A 23,033-nucleotide genomic window follows, 5' to 3' on the forward strand; every position below is an offset into this window, starting at 1 on the left:
GCAAACAGAGGTAGAAATAGATGCTAAAATGTACAGATGGCTTCGAGAACCAAGGAGACAGGGTCTGCCTCTCTCCACTCCACCCTTTCCGCCCAGGTGCAAAGAGCACCCTTGGGCTGTGGGAAGAAGACATTCTTTAGCTGGGTGGTAGTGACACAGGTTATATACTTGCTATAAATACACACACACACACACACACAGAATCACAGATATACACACACATCCATGCGTGCACACACACATATTTCACTATATATTCTTGCCATTTTAAGGTATAAAATTCAGTGGCATGAAATACGTTGTTCTGCAACTAATGTTATCAACTATCTCCAGAACTGTTTCGTCTTCCCAAGTAAAATATTTGCCCGTTAAACAATAATTCTGCATCTTCCCTCCCCTCAGCCCCTGGAAATTCCATCCTACTTTCCGTTTCTATGAATTCGGCTATTGCAAGTATCTCCTATAAACGGAATCATGCAGTATTTGTCCCCTTGTGTCTGGCTCACTTCTCAGCATAATGTTCTCCAAGTCCATCCATGTTGTAGCATGTATCTGACTTGCAGTCCCTTTCAAGGCTGGGTAATGTCCCACACCGTACTGCAAAACCTAACAGTGACGTGTCCGGCTGCTTTATTTTTGCCCACCCTGACATCACGTTTCTCCAGCCGCACCCTTGGAGGGCTGCAGACAGAACCGTGCTGTGCTGTGTAGGAGCAGGCGCTCAGCTCATGAAAAACCAAACCTGAATTCTCCCGCTGAGAGTAAGGGAAGACTGGTTTCCTGCCCATCCCCCTTTCTTTCAAAATTTCCTTTTCAAATGTGTGCGGCCACTTACAAGGGCTGACCAAGCTTCTCCGTGGAGCCACCACCCAGAAACGTGCAAGGACCTGGGGGGCAAGTCTTCCTGAAGCGCCCCCACCTCTCACTTCCTGCGGGAGCCTGACAGTCTTGCTTGGTGGACACCTTGCCCCCCCTGAAAGAAAGGACCTCTCGCGGCAAAGACAGGAGAAGCTTTTTCTCCTCTGGACAAAGTCAATTCAGGCGGTGGCCCCAGTGATCGCGGTAAGTTAGGAGGAACTACGTGGCAAGAAGTGTCGTCCAGCCTCCTTCAAGGACACCCAGGTGAGGTGGCTTCCGCGCGGCTCTGTGATCAGGAGAGGTTCCTTTCCATCTCGCGATCTCCAGGGTGCTTGTCGTGTGTGTCCCATGCCAGTCTAACCTTATTCAGTAGTTAACCTGTTTCCTTCCTCTACTACCTGTGTAGAGAGCTTTTCTGCATTAGGAGATTTTTCTAAAACTTGTATTTCCTCAGCGGCTGAGAGCGAGCCCAGAGGGCAGAGCAACCTTGTTCAGACACACGTTTAAGGTCTTTAATTATGGCTTGGGCTGCCAGGATCTTGCCTTTCATTGACTCATCTGGGTGGGCAGGTAGGGCGGGGTGCAGAACCGTGGATACCAGCAGACCACTAGCCCTGCCGGCACGGGCAGCTGTGTTTAATTAATTTAAACAAAAACCAAGCACAGCCAGGTCAGTCGCGCTCTGCAGGTAGCACTTGTAACATTCCATAAAAACAAAGAACGGAACAAAAAAACAACGATGTATATGCACCAGGTCTCTCCAAAGCACATCGCTTCCCTCCCTCGCTGCGTGTCTCAGCTAACATTCCCGGCTGGTGTCTCCCGTGGCATCGCGGTCACTGGGGCCTGGGCCGCGGGAAGCGCCCCGCCTCCACGGCGCAGCCCGCAGGTGTAGCCGCACCGGCGGACTACAACTCCCAGCATGCGCCGCGCCGGCCGGGTCACGTGGGCGCCCGGAAACCCTGGCCGCCTCGGCGCGGGTGAGGTGGCGGCCTGGGCGGCGGGGCAGCGGAGCGGAGGGAGTGCAGCCGAGCGGCCGGGCGGAGCGCGGCGAGTACTGCGGCTCGCGGTGCGCTGGGGGCCGGGGCCTGGCGGGGGCGAGGAGGGCCCGAGGGGCTGCGATGCGCGGCTGGAGGCGGAGGCAGCCGGTGGGTGTGGCGCCGCGAGCGGGGCCGGGCAGCCGCTCGCCCCCTGCCGCCCCCCGGCCCGGGCCTGGCCTCGTCCCCGCAGCCGCCCCTGCGGCGGGGGCCCGGGGGCCCGGCGGGGGCCGCGGCGGGGCGCGGGAGGAGCGGGGAGGGCTCCGGCCGAGCCCGCCGACGGCGGCCTTTGTGCCCCTCTCCCGCCCAGCCCCGGGCCCGGGACGTTGGCCGGGCAGGCGGGAGCCCTTGGGAGGGGTGGCCGGGTCTCCGCGCGGGAGCGGGTTTAGGCGATGCGGGGCCGGGAGTTTTATCGAATGCCTCCTCCGTCATCCCCGCCCTGGCGCTCGCCGAGCGTGCCGGTGCGTGCGCTTTTGGCCCGGCGTCTGACCGTGTGTCCGCGGGGCGTCTGTGTCCCCTGGAGTGCAGCCCTGGCGCTTCCACTGCGGGGTCTCCCGGGAGAGCGGCTCCCGCGCTGGGCGCCCCGCTCGGCTGCTGGCGTCTTTGTTCGCCGCCGCGCTTCGCCCTGGCGCAGGTGGCTGCCAGCCGGCTGTTGAAGGCGGGTCTGCGGCGTGGTGCTCCGGCGGCTCCTCTCCCGCTGGTCGGATGGCTGCTCTGGGCCAGGCTGCGTGGAGGACGAGTCACCTCGGGGCGTCCCAGCAGGGAGCTGAGGCTTCCCACCTGAGCTCTGATGCCTCTTAGGCGTCTACACCTGGCTTTGTCTTGAACGACACCATTCTTTGTTAATGTTTGACTTCCAGCCTCTACCCGAGAAAAAGACCCCGAAACAGTGCTTTGCTGGACGTCCAGTCGGTGCCTTGGCCCGTGCCGGGGTCAAGGGCGTTTGTGTCGCCGCGGTGACCGTCAGCTTCATCGCAGAGCCTTTGTCTAGAGGAAGGAGAGATTTTTTTTTAAAAATCTGGATAGCTAGTTGTCTTTGGAACATGCACAAAAATGCTAGGAGGAATGGGGCTTGGGGCACTGAGGAGTAAGCTCTTTGCAGATAAGTGATAGGGATTCCACGTCTGTGGTAAGGAGACAATTTAAGGGAGAGGAATTTCAGGCAGATCTGAGTTGTGTATGGAAGGGTGCAGGCGAACGGCTTCAGATTGCATAATACGGGGCAGAAAGATACTGTGTGAGTGCTCAGCACTGGGATGCTCACCTCAGAACTGTAAACGAGGGCACGCAGCCGTCCACTTAGTACTTTCCCACCAGTCTCGCCATGCTTTGAGCATATGTAGTCTTTTAACTTCGCCAGTGTGAAACCTGTATTTGAGGAGTGAGGCAGTTTACCGTCTAAAGCCCTCTTGCTGGAGTGTGTGGGAGAAACACCATTACTAATAGTGGATACACACCTGTGAGTTTCGGGAGTCCTAGTTCTAGTCCCTGTGTAACCCACTTGCGATATTTTCTGGTTCAGCCTTATCTTGCACAGCAGAACACGGGATCTAGAGTCAGGTGTGGGTTTGAATGCACACCCGTATCTTTGAGAGATTACTTCCTAATCTGTGTTCCTTACCTGTAAAACATTGGGAGAACTAAATGTGATAAGCCTTCGGTGCTCCTTAAGTCTTTACTGATAGCTCCTAACGCTGGACTAAGTCCTGAGGATAGAGCTGCAGACGTAGGACTGAGAAAGCGATTGCTTTCCTGGAGGTTATAGCTGCTCAGTGAACATGTGAACAGCTGAACCACGAGTTTGTATTGGGAGAAATGCTATGAAGGAAAGGCAGACAGAATGAGAAAAGTAGTGACCTACGGAGACCCATTCAGAGAGAGTGACTGGGTCAGGCGGCGACATTGAGTGATGAGCCAAGAAAAGGACGGAGCAAGCCATTTGCAAAGAACCAGGAGGCGAGCATTTCTGGCAGTGCGACAGCCAACACGAAGACCCAGAGTGTGAGAGAGTGCTTTAGTGTGGGGAGGCGGTAGGAGGGTGCAGGAGCCTTGGTGGTGAGGTTGGAGAGGCAGGTGGGCAGAGTAAAGAGGAGGTGTGCTAGTTCCCTGCTGTGTGCTCTGGCAGGGGAAGGGGACCCGTCTGCCTGCGAGGGGCAGGTGGAAGAGGCGCAGATGGGCTCATGTGGAGGAATGCACACTCAGGAACAGGGCGCCTCCAGGGGCTGGTGGGGTGGACCCCAACATCTGCTGCTTGAGGAGAAGATGCAGAGCAGGGTGTGCTGTGTGCGCACATGGAAGTGTGTGTGTAGATGCGGGCTCTGCCTGGCGTGTGTGCAGAGGTCCCGAGTCTGAGCAGGGGAAAGACGCTGATAGAACAGGGGAGTGACAGTCCCCCGTCCACTTCCTTGTGGGTTTTGAATTTTCTGCCTTATGCAAAAACGAGGGGCTTCCGGCAGTTTGTAGAGGAGTGGAATGAAAGGATACTGTGAATTTTCCGTGAATCTTTGAAGCCCTCTTGTATTACCACTGGAAATTAATAGAAGAATTAAGATAGAACCCAGACTCTCCAACGTGGTCGTCTGCTCAGGCAGCGCCTCCATCTTCTGGAGCCTTCTCCCAGCCTGGCTGTCATGCTTGTCCCTAACCCTCCACCGCCATCCTCCCTGCAGGGTTCCAGGTGAGACCAGCTTTGGAGGCCATGGTAAAGGGTTCTTTTTATCTGTGTCTGGGAAGCCCTCAAGAGTCCTGAGCAGAGGCTGGGGTGTGCTCTGAGCTGTATTCCGGCTGGTGTGGGGAAGGACTTGGGCTGGGTGGAGATTGCCTGCTGCGGGAGGCAGGAGGGAGATTCGGGGGTTACCTGTGAGGTTCAAGTGGACGGATGCAGTAACGGCTTGGGCGTGGAGGCAGCCAGGCAGCAGAAACAAGGCTGGGTCCCAGTTACCTTGGTGGGCTGGGAGGGATGCTGAGGTGGGGCGCACCAGGGAGAGGGCTAGTCTGAGAGGGAGGCATGAAGAAATCTGTTTCCGATTCAGAGAGTGTCTGAGCGGGCAGCGGGGCCCCTGGACCATCTGGCGTAGAGCCCAGGCTGGAGTCGCAGGCCCCCAGGGCTTGTCCGAGGGGCGGAGGAGAGGAAGCTGTGGAAGTTGAACTCGGAAGTGTGAAATTGCTGGGTGGCTTGAGAAAGCCCGGTGATTAGGGAAGTGTGGTAGGCTTGCAGGGCAGTGTTGTATATCCTTTGAGGTCTGTGGTTTTGAATCTGAAAAGTGAAATCATCCTGCTTGTGGGATTTTTTTTCCCCCTCTGGCAAAACTGAGTGCTGGGCAGGGAGGAGGACAGAGGCAAGGAAGCCGAAAAGGCTCTTTGGGGAGGTGGATGAGGCCGAGGGGCGCGCCCACGAGGTGAAGTGACTGTTGGCCCGTGGAGTTCAAAGTGAGCGACCGGAAGGAAGGGAAGTAGGTTGTTTGAAGCCCAGCTGTGGGCCTGGTGTCGACTCTGGAATGGGTTTTGTGGGTGATCGAGGAGGAACAGGTGGGTGGTGAAGAGAAGCAGGATTGAAAGGGACAGACTGGGAGTCCGGTTCCTGGACTGAGCCCGAGGCGGGGTGGAGAGGGAGGTGAATGAGGCCACGCGTGGTGGAAGCTGGTGCCGAGGAGGTCTTGGCATTTGTGAGGGAGCAGCAGGCAGTAGAGCCCCGTGGCATGAGTTTCAAAGAAGCTGGAGTCTTCCGGGGGGAAGATGGTTGGACGTAGCGGTGGGGGACAAGGAGACGCTGCCTCCTGCATACTTGAGGCGTACCGGTTGTGAGAAGAAGGGTTGCTTCTGCTTGAGAGGCCCAGCAGAAGGCGAGTGTTAGGGTACAGCCAGGTATGTGGTTAGGGTATGGATTCATGAACCATTTCTCTAGTTTTCCACAGGGTGGGGTTGGTGGGAAGACTTGGGCAGCTTGGATGTACCGTACAGAAAGGGCATCCAATTTTCCCATGGGCAGCATTTCCCCCCCAAATTTTATTTATCTATTTTCACAGAGTCAGAGAAAGATCTTTCATTGCTGGCTTACTCCTCAGATGCACATAACAACCAGAGCTGGGCCAGGCTGAGGTCCGGAGCCTGGAACCCAATCTGGGTCTCTGATGTGAGTGGCCAAGGACTTGAACTGTCCTCTGCCTGCTGCCTCCCAGGGTGCTCATTTGCAGGAAGCAGGAATTGGAAGCAGACCTGGGACATCAGTGTAGGTGGTCCCGTGTGGGTGTGAGCATCCAGGTGGCGTTTTGTCCCAGATGCCCTGTGCTCGAGGCTTTACGTGTGACACTCTGCTCCCGGTCACCTCTTGCCTTCCCACTGCAGCGGGCTCTCAAAGCGTTCCCAGTGCAATACAGGGTTAAAATCTCCCTGTGTTTGGGTTGAGATGGACTCCAGATTTCTCGGTAGAAAATGCTATTTTAGGATTCACAGGTTAGAGAAATGTTATGTTCCAAATGTATCGTCTAGGGCAGGATGGTTTTCCACTTGGACATATTGCAACGTGCAGTCATCTTTATGTCAGTTGCATGGTATTGTGTTCTGGGAAAAACCATTTTTAACTATTCGTCTTCAAAAACTGAAAACAGCTTCAGTACAAGATCGCACCAAGTTGATGATTGTGAACTTGCTTTGAAAAGTAGAACTGTTGGCCGGCGCCGCGGCTCACTTGGCTAATCCTCTGCCTGCGGCACCGGCACCCCAGGTTCTAGTCCTGGTTGGGGTGCCAGATTCTGTCCTGGTTGCTCCTCTTCCAGTCCAGCTCTCTGCTGTGGCCCGGGAAGGCAGTGGAGGATGGCCCAGGTCCTTGGGCCCTGCACCCACATGGGAGACCAGGAGAAGCACCTGGCTCCTGGCTTCAGATCGGCACAGCTTGCTGGCTGTAGCGGCCATTTGTGGGGTGAACCAATGGAAAGGAAAACTTCTCTTTCTGTCTCTCTCTCTCACTGTCTATAACTCTACCTGTCAAAATAAATAAATAAATAAATAAAGTAGAACTGTGGTACAGCGGGTTAAAGCCCTAGCCTCAAGTGCCAGTATCCCATATGGGCGCCAGTTCTAGTCCCGGCTGCTCCTTTTCTGATCCAGCTCCCTGCTATGGCCTGGGAAAGCAGTAGAAGGTGGCCCAAGTCCTTGGGCCCCTGCACCTGCATGGGAGACTTAGAAGAAGCTCCTGGCTCCTGGCTTTGGACCTACTCCGCTCCAGCCGTTGTGGCCATTTGGGAAGTGAACCAGTGGATGGAAGATATCTCCGTGTGTCTCTACCTCTCTCTGTAATTCTTTGAAATAAATAAAAAATAAATTAATAAAAATAATAAAAAGGATAGTAGAATATGGTTCAGTGGTCCTGATCTTATTTGATGACAATGGGATGCCGGCGTCATAGGCAGCAGCTTCACCTACTACACCACAAAGCCGGCTCCTGGACTAGCTGTTTTCTAAACTGGCATTTCTAAGCACGTAAAGCAGTTTTAGCTTTTCTTGAAATTTCCTCTTACTTGATGTTTTCCCTGGACTCTTGCTGTCTCCTGCCTCCAAGGGGTGGGCAGTTGGCATAACAGTTAAGAGGTCATTTGGAGTGTCCACATTCCACATTTATTTATTTATTTGGAAGAGTCACAGAGAGAGAAGGAGAGAAAGATCTTCCGTTCCCTGCTTCACCTCCCAAATGGCCGGGGCTGGGCCAGGCGGAAGCCAGGAGCCAGGCGCTTCATCCCGGTCTCCCATGTGGGTGGCTGCTGCTGTCCTCAGCTGCTTTCCCAGGCACATTAGCAGGGAGCTGGATCGGAAGTGGAGCAGCTGGGACTTGAACTGGTGCCCATATGGGATGCTGGCACTGCAGGTGGCAGCTTAACCTGCTGCGCCATAGCATCATCCTTTTTAACAAGGATTTTTCTTTTCTTTTCAAGTAGTTCTTGTGGGAGATTGGAGAGGTATCGGTTAAAGGATACAGAATTTCTCTTGGATAATCAGAATAAGTTCAGTGTGGTGACTAGTTAATAACAATGTGTTACATTTAAAATCATTTAAAAATGTTTGACAGGCAGACACACGCACACAGACACACTTGCACACATGGGAAGCTCTCCCATCCATGAGTTCATTGCCCAAATGGCTGCAACGGCGAGGACTGAGCCAGGCTGAAGCCAGGAACCAGGAACTCAATTTAGGTGTCCCACGTGGGTAGCAGGAACCCACTTATCCGCGCCGTCACTGCTGCCTCTCAGGGTGTGCAATAACTGAAAGCTGGAATTGGGAGTGAAGCTGGATTTTATTTGTAAAGACACAGTTATGGGGTTGGCGCTGTGGTATAGTCGGTAAAGCTGCTGCCTGTAATACCGGCATCCCATATTGCGCCGGTTCAAGTCCCAGTGGCTCCATTTCCAAACTAGCTCTCTGCTATGACCTGGGAAAGCAGTAGAAAATGGCTCAAGTCCTTGGGCCCCTGCACCCGTGTGGGATACCCAGAGGAAGCGCCTGGCTTCAGATTGGTACAGTTTTAGCTGTTGCAGCCAACTGGGGAGTGAACCAGCAGATGGAAGAATCTCCTCTCTCTTTCTCTGCCTCTCCTTCTCTGTGTAACTCTGACTTTCAAATAAATTAATAAATATTAAAAAAAAAAGTTGTGGGGGTGGGGAGTGGGAAGAGGGGAGAGAGAGAAAGAAAGATATCAATGTTCCATCCCCTGGTTCACTCCCCAGATGACTACAACTACTGTGATTGGGCCAAGCCAGGAGCCAGGAACTGCGTCCTGGTCTCCCATATGGGTGGCAGGGGCCCAAGCATTTGGGCCATCTTTCACTGCCTTCCCAGGCTCATTAGCAAGGGAGTTGGATTGGAAGCAGAACAGCCGAGTCTCGAACCTGTGCTCCAGTGTGGGATGTGAGTGTCTCAGGTGGCAACCTATCCCACTGCACCTCAGTGCCAGCCCTGTGGAATTGGATATGGAATCTAGGCACTCTGATGTGAGACATGGGCGTCCCAACCCGCAGCTTAACTACTGTGCTAAATGCACACCACTGTCTTGCATTTGAAAATGCTGAGTAGATTTTCAGTGCTTTCGCCACGGAAAATAGTATGTGAGATAATGTGTATGTTAGTTAGCTGTTGGGGCATTTTACAGTGTGTTTGTGTTTCAAAATATGTACATGTTGGCCCCGAGTCAAGAGCAGCAGTTGGCTGAAGCTGTTGGTTTCAAGCAGGAGCCTGAAGAAATGTTTTTTTCTGTGGTCTGTTGACCATTTCAGAACTTTGGAAATGTAATGGGCAATTCATTAGGAAGAAACATCAACATAAAAAAACACCAAACTGTACATTTTTTTGTGAAAAAAATCTCATAATTAAAAAAGCTAGTTGTGGCTATTAACTATTAATGACTGTGTATTCAGTAGTCATTGATTGTGAAGATGCTAAATGACAAGCTACTGTGAATTCAGAAACACTGACATTTGATTGGATTATAACAACATTTACATACACTTGAGAAATGTTAGGCATTTGTTCAGTATTTATTCCTTTTAAGATTTATTTTATTTGCAAGGCAGGGATAGACCTTCCATCCACTGGTTCACTTCCCAAATTGCAGTGGCCAGGGCTGAAACCAGGAACCTGGAAAGAGAATGAGAAAGTACTGTTAAGAGTAGAAGGAGGGGCCGGCACTGTGGTGTAGTGGGTAAAACTGCAGTGCCGGCATCTCATATGGGCACCGGTTCGAGTCCCGGCTGCTGCACTTCTGATCCAGCTCTCTGCTGTGGCCCGGGAAGGCAGTGGAGGATGGCCCAGGTCCTTGGACCCCTGCACCCCATGGGAGACCTAGAAGAAGCTCCTGGCTCCTGGCTTCGGATCGGCACAGCTCCGGCCATTGCAGCCATCTGGGGAGTGAACCAGCGGATGAAGACCTCTCTCTGCCTCTCCTTCTCTCTGTGTAACTGTGACTTTCAAATAAATAAATAAATCTTTTTTTTTTTTTTTTTTTTTTTTTAAAGTAGAAGGAAAAAGTCTGACTCAAGGACAAGAAGCAAACAAGATAAGGAGCTGAGTGTGTACAACCCTGGGTGAACACGGAGGCTGTTCGGGGAGTAGTGGGCGGCCTCTCTTCCAGTGCTGTAATCAGATTGAGTGGGAACGTGGCCCTGGCCAGGCCAGGTCACAGACAGCTGTAAGAACATCTGCCCCTGGCCGACTGGCAAGCACTGCTAAGGTTGAGGTCAGGTAAGGGATCCCATAAGGAAAGGATATGCAAGTAAGAAGGAAAACAAATGGAGGGAACTGACTGCTTCCCGGATGCTACATGTGTGCCCAGGGTGCTTTATTCCGGGGCTGCTGTTGTGAGTCTTTACCATATGGAGTCTTTGTAAATAAATCTTATCTTTCTACTTTCATGGATACGTAGATGTTTATTCATGAATCGAGCCTCTAATATTGAAGTCTGTGCACAGCTCTTGGCCATACCACCATCTGGTCAAAACAGAGCCTCATGCGCATCTCCCATGTCGGACTGTCCTCTGCTTCTGTCGCAGGCGTGTTAGCAGAGAGTTGGATTGGAGAGGGGCAGCCAGGACTCGAATCAGTGTTCATTTGGGATATGGGCATCGCAGGTCGCAGCTTAACCCAGTGTGCTTAGCGCTGACCCCATGTTCAGTGTGTTTGCAGAGGAGAGGAAGTGGGCTGCAGAAAGTAGGATGTGTCTGATAACTCAGAGGTGGCAGAGACTCCTGGGCCCTCAGGGTCCTGGAGCTCACAGCACTGGAAATCACTTCCGTGATGTTTAGGATATAGGTGCAAGGTATTACTATTCGTTTAATTCTGTAGGACCAAGTGTCACTGCAGTACTAATTTTGAATGGCTTTCTGACATCGTCGGTGAATGTTTGAAACTGGCTTCCTGGTGTACTTACTACTGAGCCTTTTCTCCCTATTCTGGTAGTTCAGGGAAACATGGTTGGTTTAGAAATGACCTAGGTGGTCTCAGACGTCTGCCAGCTACTTAGAACTGTCAGCCCTGAATCACACACCTGTTATTGCCAACCACGTCATCTCATCTCCCACGTCTGCCGGAGCATATAATTTTGGAATTATTATTTCGGCTGATAAATTACTGCATTTTATGCCCATTCCCTTTCCTGAAATACGTAGTCCAGTGTTTTGAGCTATGAATGCATTCATTTAGAAAATGTATAACTTATAAATAATAGTTGTTCTGTTCGGGTTTCATGTTTAATTTTGGGGAGAGAAATTTAGTAGTGATGCTAATAGCTCTTGCTTTCGTACCTTCCTGGGACTGCAGACAGAAAGGTGTATTGTGAGTGGAATCCTGCAGTCTTACTCTGCTCATAATTTTGTGAGTGCTTTCGGGATGATCTCTAAGTGAACATTCCGCTAATTCGGGATTAATCCTGGGAGCTAAGGGCAGTTCTCTTAATGCTCACATGCAGCCTCTCTTTCAGCCCCCAGCTCTCAGAGGAGGCAGGCCGGGCCGTTTTACGGTTCCCGGCTGGTAATGCAGCAGCTGCGGGGTCTCTATCATGTTACCCACGTGACTGTTCCTGTTACCCGGGAGTTGCAAGGACGGCCTTTCTGCTGGGTCCCCCAGCCTTTACGACTGGGGAGCTAAGCTGTGACGGTGAAAACAAGTCGTGTGCAGTCACTTGGGAGCAGGGCCCCGTGATCTCTGTAGTATTAGGAGCACCTGAGTGTGTTTCTACCCTGATTGCTGTAGTGTATTTGTCCTGCAAGACATGCAGATAAATTTGAGGACTTTTCTAATGATGTTGGTACTTCCTCATTGATGATAAAAATAATGTACATGTTGGGGCCGGCGCTGTGGCATAGTGGGTAAAAACTGAGTGCCGGGGCCCAAAGACTTGGGCCCTCCTCAGCTGCTTTCCCAGGCACATTAGCAGGGAGCAGGATAGGAAGAGGAGCAGCCAGGACTCGAACTGGCACCTTTGCCCACTACGCCACAGCACCGGCCCCTAGCAACTTTGTCTGAGTTGTCTGTTCATCTCTTTGCACCTTTTCTATGAGACTTAGTCATGTTCTTACCAGTTTGTATGAGAATTCGTTTTATTAACGTTAGTTTCCTGTTGAGGATTCTTGTTTAGGATTAGCTAATAGCTGTAAAACCTAATTACCAATCCAGTGTTCTGCTGTCAGCTAGCCTGGTTATATACTGACTGGTCATCTAATTACTTTGGTTTTGGAATAATCTGTCTGTTTTGAATAATGTTAACAATTTGTGTCTTTTCAGAAAGAGGAAACTATGTAAATCCTTCACACTCAGGCGCGAGGCTGGGGTGAGGGCTGGTCGGGAGGACCATGGCCTGGCCGGACGTGCTTCGGAGGGGAGCTGTGTTCTCACGGTTCAGCCACCACCATGTTGCTGTGTTCCTGCTCACCTTCTTCAGGCACGCTGGTTACTGACGCTCCGCCCTTGTCTGTTTGCTTTTTCTCCTGGGACGCTGTAGGACAGGTGTCTGGTGCCCTGAGTGGCGCAGGCGTGCTAGCCTCCAATGCAGGGCTGTCCCACTCTCCGCGGGCTGGGGTGGGCTGGGGCTGGCACTGTGGCGCAGCGGCCCTGGCTTCTCAAGCCGCAGTGCTGGTCTGAGTGCTGGCTGCTCTGCTTCCAGTCAGCGTCCTGCTGGTACCCCTGGGCAAGCGGCAGATGACAGCCGAAGCACTTGGGCCCCTGCTGCCCACGCAGGAGACTTGGATAGCATTCCTGCCCCGACTTGAGCCTGGCCCAACCCTGGCTGTTGTGGGGTTTGCGGGGTGAACCAGGGATGGATGATCTCTCTCCCTCTGTTTCTGTCACTCTGTGTGGCAAATAAGTGAACCTTAAAAAAATGTAAAGTGGGCTGGGGGCAGCCACGTACCATTTTCTTGTTCCAGGTAAGTTTTGAGTGAATATGGACTCAAAATGGAGGTGACTGATTATTTTTTCCTTTGCTTAGCAGAGATGTCTCAATTGATGATTCTGATGATGCGGTACCTTTCCCCCTCCTTTTTTTTCTGAAGAGAATTCTAAAATTGAGTCAAACGAATGGGCATCTGTGTGCTTCTTCTGAACGCTGTTTTCTTTGCTATTCACCCTGCTGCATTCTCTCTCCTTATTTGCAGTTATTCGTTGCTCCACGCTTCAAGAAAGACGTTCAGCAATGTCAAAGTCAGCATCTCTAAGCAGTGGACTCCAAGTGCTTTCAACACGTCGGCTGCACTGCCCGTGGAGGTGAGCAGAGCGGGGTCACGCCTGCTCGGCACTCTGCCGTGCCATTGCCAGTCATGTGACTGTGTCGGGGCCGCCCTGACTCAGCGCTCACCTGTCCAGCAGTGGAGGTGAGCAGAGCGGGGTCACGCCTGCTCGGCACTCTGCCGTGTCATTGCCAGTCATGTGACTGTGTCGGGGCCGCCCTGACTCAGCGCTCACCTGTCCAGCAGTGGAGGTGAGCAGAGCGGGGTCACACCTGCTCGGCACTCTGCCGTGTCATTCCCAGTCATGTGAGCGTGTCGGGGCCGCCCTGTCCAGCAGTGGAGGTGAGCAGAGCGGGGTCACACCTGCTCGGCACCAGCACACCGGCTGTTCACCACTTTGAAGTCACGTGGTCCGAGCGAGGCCGTTGCTTGCTGTCATTAATATGCTCTCTCACCTTTCTCTGTCGAGACTTCCCCTTCCCTTTGTGTCAGGGTAAACGCCACATTTTCAACCAAGTTTTTTCCGGCTTGTACTCATTTTTCCTTTCCCTGAGCTTGCACGTGGTGCATTATAGCAGTTAGAGTCTTGATGTTTAAATATTTCCACATGTCCCATTTATTTGCATATTGCCTAAGTGCTTTGAAGTCAGGGGTGTACGCTGAGTTCCTCTGTTCATCGCGGACCGAGCAGGTGCTCTGGCGGCTGTGTGGGGCAGAGATGCTGACTTTGCACAGCCTGTACTCAGTGCACACCTCCACCACACGCAGTCTCCATCGCTTTTCTTGGTTTCTGCTCATGAAGACTTTCAGATATCCTGTTAATATTCTTCGCTTGTTGTGTTTCTTTCTTTTTTCTTTTCTCTTTCTTTCTTTTTCTTTTTTTTTTTTGACAGGCAGAGTGGACAGTGAGAGAGAGAGACAGAGCGAAAGGTCTTCCTTTGCCGTTGGTTTACCCTCCAACGGCCGGCGCGGCCGGTGCACCGCGCTGATCCGAAGCCAGGAGCCAGGTACTTATCCTGGTCTCCCATGGGGTGCAGGGCCCAAGCACTTGGGCCATCCTCCACTGCACTCCCGGGCCACAGCAGAGAGCTGGCCTGGAAGAGGGGCAACCGGGACAGAATCCGGCGCCCCGACCGGGACTAGAACCCGGTGTGCTGGCGCCGCAAGGCAGAGGATTAGCCTAGTGAGCCGCAGTGCCGGCCTGTTGGGTTTCTTAAAAATTGGGGTGGACATTGTGGAAAAGCAGGTTAAGCCACCACTTGGGATACCCACATCCCATGCCGGAGTGCTGGTTCAAATCCTGCCATACTCCTTCCAGTCCAGCTTCTTGTCAGTGCATACCCTGGAAAGACAGCAGGCCATAGGTCAAATACTTGAGTGCCTGCCACCTTGTGGGAGATCCAGATGGAGTTCCCGGCTCCAGGCTTTGGATCTGGCCCAGCCGAGGCCGTTGTGGACATTTAGGGAGTGAGCAGCAGATGGAAGATCTCTTTCTCTTTCCCTCTGTCTCTTTCATCCTGCTTTTCAAATAAATAAATCTTAAAAATTATTTCTCCTATTTGAACCAATTCAAAGTTGACAAAGGTTTGAAGGTTAAATGAATATCTCCCCAGAATGTAAATATTATTCTGGCAATTACTTACTAAAAATTCTTTATATGAAAGATGTGGGATGGTTAGGGAGAGAGGTCTCCCATCTGCCAGTTCACTCCCTAAATTTTGTGCTCACAGGAGCTGAGCCTGGGCCAAGCTGAAGCCAGGAGCTGGGAATTCTGTCTGAGTCTCCCACCCACTTGAGCCATCACCCTCTGGCCCGCAGGGTGCGCTTCAGCAGAAGGCTGGGTCTTGAATGCAGGTGCACTCTGACTGACACAGGATGCAGGCGCCCCAGTTAGCATCTTAACTGCTGCGCTGAATGCCTGTCCCTTGGTTACTTAAAGACTTATTTTATTTATTTAAAAGGTAGAATGATAGAGGGAGAGACGGGAGAAAGAGATCTTCCGTCCCCTGGTTCACTCCTCCAGTGATTGCCGCAGCCGGGGCTGAGCCACCCTGGAGCCAGGTTGAAGCCAGGAATCGAGAACTCCATCTGGCTTTCCCTCGTGGGTGGCAGGGGCCCACGTACACGGACCATCTTCTGTTGCTTTCCTAGGCTCAGGAGCAGGGGCTGGATTGAACTGGAGCTCTGATACGGGATGCTGGTGTCACAAGAGGGCTTCATCTGCCACACCACAGCCCAGCCCCCTCCGTCACTTCTCCGTGTCTGTCTTACTAAACATTGTTAGGAACTGGGGGTGAACGAAAGCCTAGAACTGAAGAAGGAACCTTTCTCCATGGACCTCGCTGTCGTTTTTATGGAATTTATGTCACCAGGGTCTCTCCAGGGGAAGGGTATGCAGAGTGGGGGCTAGACCTCAGCCTGAGTCTGGATCTGGGTGACTGTTACCCTAGACCTCAGCCTGGGTTTGGGTGGCTGTTACCCTAGACCTCAGCCTGGGTCTGGATCTGGGTGACTGTTACCCTAGACCTCAGCCTGGGTCTGGATCTGGGTGACTGTTACCCTAGACCTCAGCCTGGGTCTGGATCTGGGTGACTGTTACCCTAGACCTCAGCCTGGGTCTGGATCTGGGTGACTGTTACCCTAGACCTCAGCCTGGGTCTGGATCTGGGTGACTATTACCCTAGACCTCAGCCTGGGTCTGAGTCTGGGTGGTTGTTACCCTAGACCTCAGCCTGGGTCTGGATCTGGGTGACTGTTACCCTAGACCTCAGCCTGGATGAGTGACTGTTACCCTAGACCTCAGTCTGGGTCTGGGTGACTGTTACCAAGGTTGGAGGTACAGGCTCCCAGGTGAGGTGTGCAGGTGCAGGCTCCCAGGTGAGGTGTGGAGGTGCAGGCTCCCAGGTGAGGTGTGGAGGTTCAGGTGCAGGCTCCCAGGTGAGGGTTGGAGGTGCAGGCTCCCAGGTGAGGTGTGGAGGTGCAGGTGCAGGCTCCCAGGAGAGGTGTGGAGGTGCAGGCTCCCAGGTGAGGTGTGGAGGTGCAGGTGCAGGCTCCCAGGTGAGGTGTGGAGGTGCAGGCTCCCAGGTGAGGTGTGGAGGTTCAGGTGCAGGCTCCCAGGTGAGGTGTGGAGGTGCAGGTGCAGGCTCCCAGGTGAGGTGTGGAGGTGCAGGTGCAGGCTCCCAGGTGAGGGTTGGAGGTGCAGGCTCCCAGGTGAGGTGTGGAGGTGCAGGTGCAGGCTCCCAGGTGAGGTGTGGAGGTGCAGGTGCAGGCTCCCAGGTGAGGGTTGGAGGTGCAGGCTCCCAGGAGAGGTGTGGAGGTGCAGGTGCAGGCTCCCAGGTGAGGTGTGGAGGTGCAGGCTCCCAGGTGAGGTGTGGAGGTGCAGGTGCAGGCTCCCAGGTGAGGTGTGGAGGTGCAGGCTCCCAGGTGAGGTGTGGAGGTGCAGGTGCAGGCTCCCAGGTGAGGGTTGGAGGTGCAGGCTCCTAGGTGAGGTGTGGAGGTGCAGGCTCCCAGGTGAGGTGTGGAGGTGCAGGTGCAGGCTCCCAGGTGAGGTGTGGAGGTGGAGGTGCAGGCTCCCAGGTGAGGTGTGGAGGTGCAGGTGCAGGCTCCCAGGTGAGGTGTGGAGGTGCAGGCTCCCAGGTGAGGTGTGGAGGTGCAGGTGCAGGCTCCCAGGTGAGGTGTGGAGGTTCAGGTGCAGGCTCCCAGGTGAGGTGTGGAGGTGCAGGCTCCCAGGTGAGGTGTGGAGGTGCAGGTGCAGGCTCCCAGGTGAGGTGTGGAGGTGCAGGCTCCCAGGTGAGGTGTGGAGGTGCAGGCTCCTAGGTGAGGTGTGGAGGTGCAGGTGCAGGCTCCCAGGTGAGGTGTGGAGGTGCAGGTGCAGGCTCCCAGGTGAGGTGTGGAGGTGGAGGTGCAGGCTCCCAGGTGAGGTGTGGAGGTGCAGGTGCAGGCTCCCAGGTGAGGTGTGGAGGTGCAGGTGCAGGCTCCCAGGTGAGGTGTGGAGGTGCAGGTGCAGGCTCCCAGGTGAGGTGTGGAGGTGCAGGTGCAGGCTCCCAGGTGAGGTGTGGAGGTGCAGGCTCCCAGGTGAGGGTTGGAGGTGCAGGTGCAGGCTCCCAGGTGAGGTGTGGAGGTGCAGGTGCAGGCTCCCAGGTGAGGTGTGGAGGTGCAGGTGCAGGCTCCCAGGTGAGGTGTGGAGGTGCAGGCTCCTAGGTGAGGTGTGGAGGTGCAGGTGCAGGCTCCCAGGTGAGGTGTGGAGGTGCAGGCTCCCAGGTGAGGTGTGGAGGTGCAGGTGCAGGCTTCCAGGTGAGGGTTGGAGGTGCAGGCTCCCAGGTGAGGTGTGGAGGTGCAGGCTCCCAGGTGAGGGTTGGAGGTGCAGGTGCAGGCTCCCAGGTGAGGTGTGGAGGTGCAGGTGCAGGCTCCCAGGGTGCGCTTTGCTCTCCTGGTAGCAAGTGGTGAGAACACGCTTGGGAGGTCGTATCCAGGAAGCTGTTCTGTGATCAGTTTTCCGGTGGCTGAGGCTGGTCACGTGGGCAGAGCTGGCGCGCCCCGAGGTTCCAGGCTCCCAGTGGAAAGTAGGGCGCAGCCTCAGCCACACTGTGTTTGTGAGCAGCTTCAGCACCGGGAGGTACTCTGATCAGGCACTGAGTCCAGAAGCCAGCCAGGGGCCAGCCTTGCAACAGGCCCCAGTAATGCAGGCTGTCTGAGCCTGCTAGGTTTAACTCTTTCATGACAGTAGCTCAGCCCTGTGATTAGCACCTATGGAATGTGCGTGGACTTGTCTGCTTAGGGATGCACTTATTTATGAACCTTGGGTGCTGTTGAAGTGGGTTTCATCCTTCTGGCTTCGCAGACTGCTGAGTGAGGGGTTTGGTGCAGTGGCCCTGTGGATTCGAGCTCTGACCTCCTGTGAGGGTCTGTATTTCCTGGTACTCTGACCCCGGTGCAGAGCTGAGCTGACTTCCCGTTCCTTACCCACTTTGAGTTCAGGTGTTTCGTTCCTTCCTGAGGCCTGCTGCTGGGGAGCGAGTAGTTGGGGGTGTGTGCACCTCCCACGAAACCTGTGCTGTGGGATCTGAAACTTACCTCTAGCTTACTTTAGAGAGCTTCTTTATTGTCCAAAGTGGCAAGGACACATGGAACCGGAAGTACATGTAAAATTAGTGCAGGGTGGGCGTCGTGGTGCAGCAGGTTAAGCAGCCGCCGGGATGCCTGGATCCCGCATCGCCCTGCCGGTTCTGGTCCCAGCTGCTCTGCTTCCGATCCAGCTTCCTGCTCACGCATCCTGAGAGGAGGTCGTGGATTGTGGTCTGAGTGCCTGGGCCTCTGTCGCTCCTGGCTCCTGGCTCCAGCCTGGCTATTGTGGACATTTGAGAAGCCAACCAGCAGATAGAAGATCTCTGTGTTGCTCTGCCTTTCAAGTGGATGAAAATAATAAATAAGCATTTAAAAAATAATAAGATTAATCTGAACTAAGAAGATCGTCCTTTTTATATGTGTTATTAAACTTTAAAAATATATTTGTTTATGGCCGGCGCCACGGTTCACTAGGCTAATCCTCCGCCTGCGGCACCGGCACACCAGGTTCTAGTCCCTGTTGGGGCGCCGGATTCTGTGCTGGTTGCTCCTCTTCCTGTCCAGCTCTCTGCTGTGGCCAGGGAGTGCAGTGGAGGATGGCCCAAGTGCTTGGGTCCTGTACCCCATGGGAGACTGGGAGGAAGCACCTGGCTCCTGGCTTTGGATCAGCGCAGTGCGCAGGCCGCAATGCGCCGGCTGTAGTGGCCTCTTGGGGTGAACCAACAGAAAAAGGAAGACCTTTCTCTCAGTCTCTCTCTCTCTCAGTCTAACTCTGCCTGTCTATATATATATATATATATATATATATATATATATATATAACATATATATATATATTACATATATATATATATATTACATATATTTGTTTATTTGACAGAGTGACAGAGAGTGAGAGACAGATCTTTTACCCACTGGTTCACTCCCCAGATAGCTACAACCACCAGGACTGGGCCAGGCTGAAGCCCGGGGCCGGGAGCTCCGTCCTGTTCTCCCATTTGGATGGCAGGGGCCTGAGCACTTGGGCCATCTTCCGTTGCCTTCCCAGGTGCATTAACAGGGAGCTGGATCAGAAGAGGAGTGGCCAGGACACCAACTGGTGCCCACAGGGGACGCCGGAGCTGCAGGCAGTGGCTTAACCTGCTGAGCCGCAGTGCCAGCTGCACTTGGAGCCTTTCTGACCCCAGAGCCTGCTGATCGGAGCTGTGTTATCGGAGTGGACTTTGCTCTCCGGGCTTTACTCTGTTTTCTGATTCTTTCTGTTAGTCCCTACTTGGTCTTCTTAGTGTTCGGTTTTCCACCTGTTAAGTAAGAGTCAAACTGTTTTAGCTAAATCCTGGCAGTGACACCAAACAGCTGTTGGAAATATGTCACTTCTTGGGAAAGCCTTATCCGTGGACAGTATATTTAAAAAAACCTTAACTTTGAGTCACTGCTCAGAGTGCCTGTCTCTGGCTCACCTTGGCATATGTGCCCACAGGTGCACTTCATCATGGGTCCTGTGAGCTTGGAGAGGGCACAGGTTAAAGGTGTGGTCAGAGGCAGAGGGCTGGATGGGAAGCAGCGGTGGCCTGTGCTGCTGTCTTGTCTGGCGGCAGCAGTGTGCGGTGAGAACTGCAGGGTCAACGCCCCAAGCCACTGGGAGTGAGACCCAGTGCTTCAGGGCCACGCCCTCTGCGGGCCTCAGAATCCGGGGACTTATTTTCTGCTGAAGTTAACTTGTTGCTGGTTGCGATTTTTCTCTTTAATATTCTAAAATCATAATTTGTCCCTCTTGCCATCATCAGGGAGCATAATGTCCCCCCCCCCCCCCCCCGTGCCCCTTTGCAGTCACCATTCCTGCTGCCCCAGCTCCGGCAGCCACTGATCCGTGGGAAAGAAAACCCGCTTTCCTTTAGGTAGAGATACACACAGTCTCTACCCTACTGGGTCCTGGGTTGTGCCGAAGAAAGAGGACGGTCACAGTTTGTTTCCTCTGAATGTGCTTTCTTACTGCCCATTTCCACTTAATTAGTCACTAGCATTTGGGTGTTTTGACGTAAAAGCAATAAATTCACTGGTTAAGGAGTTTTCTAAATGCACTTGAAGTAAAAACTGGACTTTAGCATCGTGGGTCTTTTGGAAGTGTGCAGCTTTTCACACACTGAGCTGTGTGATCCCGACCACAGAGCTGTCTGTGGTTTCTTACCCACGTCTCCAGTTTGCACCCTGCAAGGCCGCGGGGCTCTGTGAGGCTGGGCGGAGGCGGTGGGGCGGGGCTCTGTGAGGCTGGGCAGAGGAGCTTGGGGCCGGGCTCTGTGAGGCTGGGGCTCTGAGGCTGGGCGGGGCTCTGTGAGGCTGGGCGGGTCTTTGTGAGGCTGGGCGGAGGTGGTGGGGCGGGTCTCTGTGAGGCTGGGCGGGGCTCTGTGAGGCTGGGTGGAGGCGGTGGGGCGGGGCTCTGTGAGGCTGGGCGGAGGAGGTTGGGGTGGGGCTCTGTGAGGCTGGGCGGGGCTCTGTGAGGCTGGGTGGGGCTCTGAGACTGGGCGGAGGTGGTGGGGCGGGGCTCTGTGATTCTGGGGGCGGGGCTCTGTGAGGCTGGGCGGGGCTCTGTGAGGCTGGGTGGAGGCGGTGGGCGGGGCTCTGTGGCTGGGCGGGGCTCTGTGGCTGGGCAGAGGCGGTGGGTGGGGCTCTGTGAGGCTGGGCGGGGCTCTGTGAGGCTGGGTGGAGGCGGTGGGGCGGGGCTCTGTGAGGCTGGGCGGAGGCGGTGGGGCGGGGCTCTGTGAGGCTGGGCGGAGGAGGTTGGGGTGGGGCTCTGTGAGGCTGGGCGGGGCTCTGAGGCTGGGTGGAGACGGTGGGGTGGGGCTCTGTGAGGCTGGGCGGGGCTCTGTGAGGCTGGGTGGAGGCGGTGGGCGGGGCTCTGTGGCTGGGCGGGGCTCTGTGGCTGGGCGGAGGCGGTGGGCGGGGCTCTGTGAGGCTGGGAGCGGGGCTCTGTGAGGCTGGGGGCGGGACTCTGTGAGGCTGGCGGAGGCAGTGGGCGGAGCTCTGAGGCTGGGCGGAGGAGGTTGGGGCGCTGTACTGGCCGAGACTGACCTGCTGTCCCCTGGTGTTGCTGCAGGTCTGGGACAGCAACCGTTTGTTTCCTAGCGCAGAGGAAGCCACGCTTTTCCTGGGAACCCTGGACACGATCTTCCTCTTCTCTTACGCTGTGGTAGGTCGTAGGGGTATTCCAGCGGTTCTCGCGGGGCACGTGTGAAAGGAAGTGACTGTAGAGCTGGAAGGGGGTGAGGGGTTTTGGATTTGTGGCTGGGAGGGGCAGTGTTTCTGAGGCTGCTCTTCGTGTTCTTCCCATCCGTTCATGTGTCAGTGGAGCCTTTACAGGGATGGGAAATCATCCCTGCCTCCGCAGGGCTGGGAGTGAGGGGAGACACGGTGACAAGGTGCCTTACAGGGTGGCTTTGCTGTGTGCCAAGGCGGGGAGGGGAAGTCCCAGCTGTCGCTGTTAGCGGTGGGCTGCAAGGACCTCTGGAGGAGGAGGTATTTGGGGGACGTGGCTGCAGCAGAGCAGCAGGATGAGGTCAGCGAGGCCCAGGACGCAGGCCTGCAGAGCCTTGGCGCCTCCCGAGCACTGGCAGCGGGCAGCCGCAGGACTGGCTTGTGTCTGGACGGCACACCTGCCGCCCGGGGCAGAGGCGCAGACAGCAGAACCCGGAGATGAGCTGGATGGCACACCTGCTGCCCGGGGCAGAGGCGCAGGACAGCAGAACCCGGAGATGAGCTGGATGGCACACCTGCTGCCCGGGGCAGAGGCGCAGGACAGCAGAACCGGAGATGAGCTGGGCGGCAGGTTGGGGTGGGGCTCAGGACAGAGGCGCAGGACAGCAGAACTGGAGATGAGCTGCACTCTCTGAAGTTTTTGTTGTAGGTCCTCATTAGAACATTTAAAATGACGTAGAATTGTATTTATGGGGAACAGTGTGCTATTTTGATCTATGTATACATTATAGAAAGATGAGTCAAGCCAGTTAACGTATCTACTGCCTTGCCAGTTCACCAGTTTTTCTGGGAGGAGAGTTAAACAGAGGTGAAGGTGATTGGATCCGAGGAAGCAGTACCGGGGTGCGGGGTGGTGGCTCTGAGCGGTGTGGGAGGTGGCTATGAGCCGTGTGGGAGGTGGCTCTGAGCCGTGTGGGAGGTGGCTCTGAGCCGTGTGGGAGGTGGCTCTGAGCCATGTGGGAGGTGGCTCTGAGCCATGCGGGGAGGTGGCTCTGAGCCGTGTGGGAGGTGGCTCTGAGCCATGTGGGAGGTGGCTCTGAGCCATGCGGGGAGGTGGCTATGAGCCGTGTGGGAGGTGGCTCTGAGCGGTGTGGGAGGTGGCTATGAGCCGTGTGGGAGGTGGCTCTGAGCGGTGCGGGGAGGTGGCTCTGAGCGGTGTGGGAGGTGGCTCTGAGCCGTGTGGGAGGTGGCTCTGAGCCGTGTGGGAGGTGGCTCTGAGCGGTGCGGGGAGGTAGAGCCTGCAGTATTTGTTTCCTGTCAGACGTGCGGTAGAAGAGACAGGGATGCGTGAAGGGCACCCCCAGGTGCAGCCGTCGCAGCAGAGTGGGAGGCTCTGACACAAGTTTTGAGGGACTCACCTTTGGTTACATTTGAGGGACCTGTTATGGCCCAAATGAGGAAGAACAGACACCTGGTTCTTTTTTTTTTTTTTTTAATTAATTTATTTATTTGAGAGGCAGAGTTACATCAAATGGCTGCAACGGCCAAGCTTCCTCCTGGTCTCCCATGTGGTCAGGCACCAGGCACGTGGGCCATCTTCCACTGCTTTCCCAGGTGCGCTAGCAGGGAGCTGGATCCTAAGAGAAGCAGCTGGGACAGGAACCAGCGCCCGTAC

At 54.7% G+C, this 23,033-nt stretch overlaps 1 protein-coding gene and 1 non-coding gene across 9 annotated transcripts in view; both read left to right on the forward strand.

The window, feature by feature from the left end:
* Positions 1-1,775: 1,775 nt before the first annotated feature.
* SLC37A3 (solute carrier family 37 member 3) overlaps positions 1,776-23,033 on the forward strand; it is a 57,274-nt gene continuing 36,016 nt past the window's right edge. For 4 of the 8 annotated variants that reach the window (XM_051835096.2, XM_051835101.2, XM_070071411.1 and 1 more), the window contains exons 1-4: positions 1,776-1,927; positions 12,162-12,318; positions 13,031-13,139; positions 21,261-21,353. In XM_051835096.2, coding sequence (XP_051691056.1) covers positions 12,230-12,318; positions 13,031-13,139; positions 21,261-21,353 — 291 coding nt within the window. In that variant the 5' untranslated portion in view covers positions 1,776-1,927; positions 12,162-12,229. Of the gene's footprint in view, positions 2,007-9,925; positions 10,125-12,161; positions 12,319-13,030; positions 13,140-21,260; positions 21,354-23,033 lie in introns of those variants that run through there. The other 4 variants (XM_051835097.2, XM_051835099.2, XM_051835098.2 and 1 more) reach the window with 4 other exon arrangements.
* Positions 9,065-9,203, forward strand: LOC127487961 (small nucleolar RNA SNORA2/SNORA34 family). The gene has a single exon (XR_007915290.2). It is a non-coding gene; the product is annotated as a small nucleolar RNA SNORA2/SNORA34 family (small nucleolar RNA).

The sequence above is a fragment of the Oryctolagus cuniculus genome, chromosome 3, assembly GCF_964237555.1.
Source record: "Oryctolagus cuniculus chromosome 3, mOryCun1.1, whole genome shotgun sequence".
NCBI classification, from domain to species: domain Eukaryota; kingdom Metazoa; phylum Chordata; class Mammalia; order Lagomorpha; family Leporidae; genus Oryctolagus; species Oryctolagus cuniculus.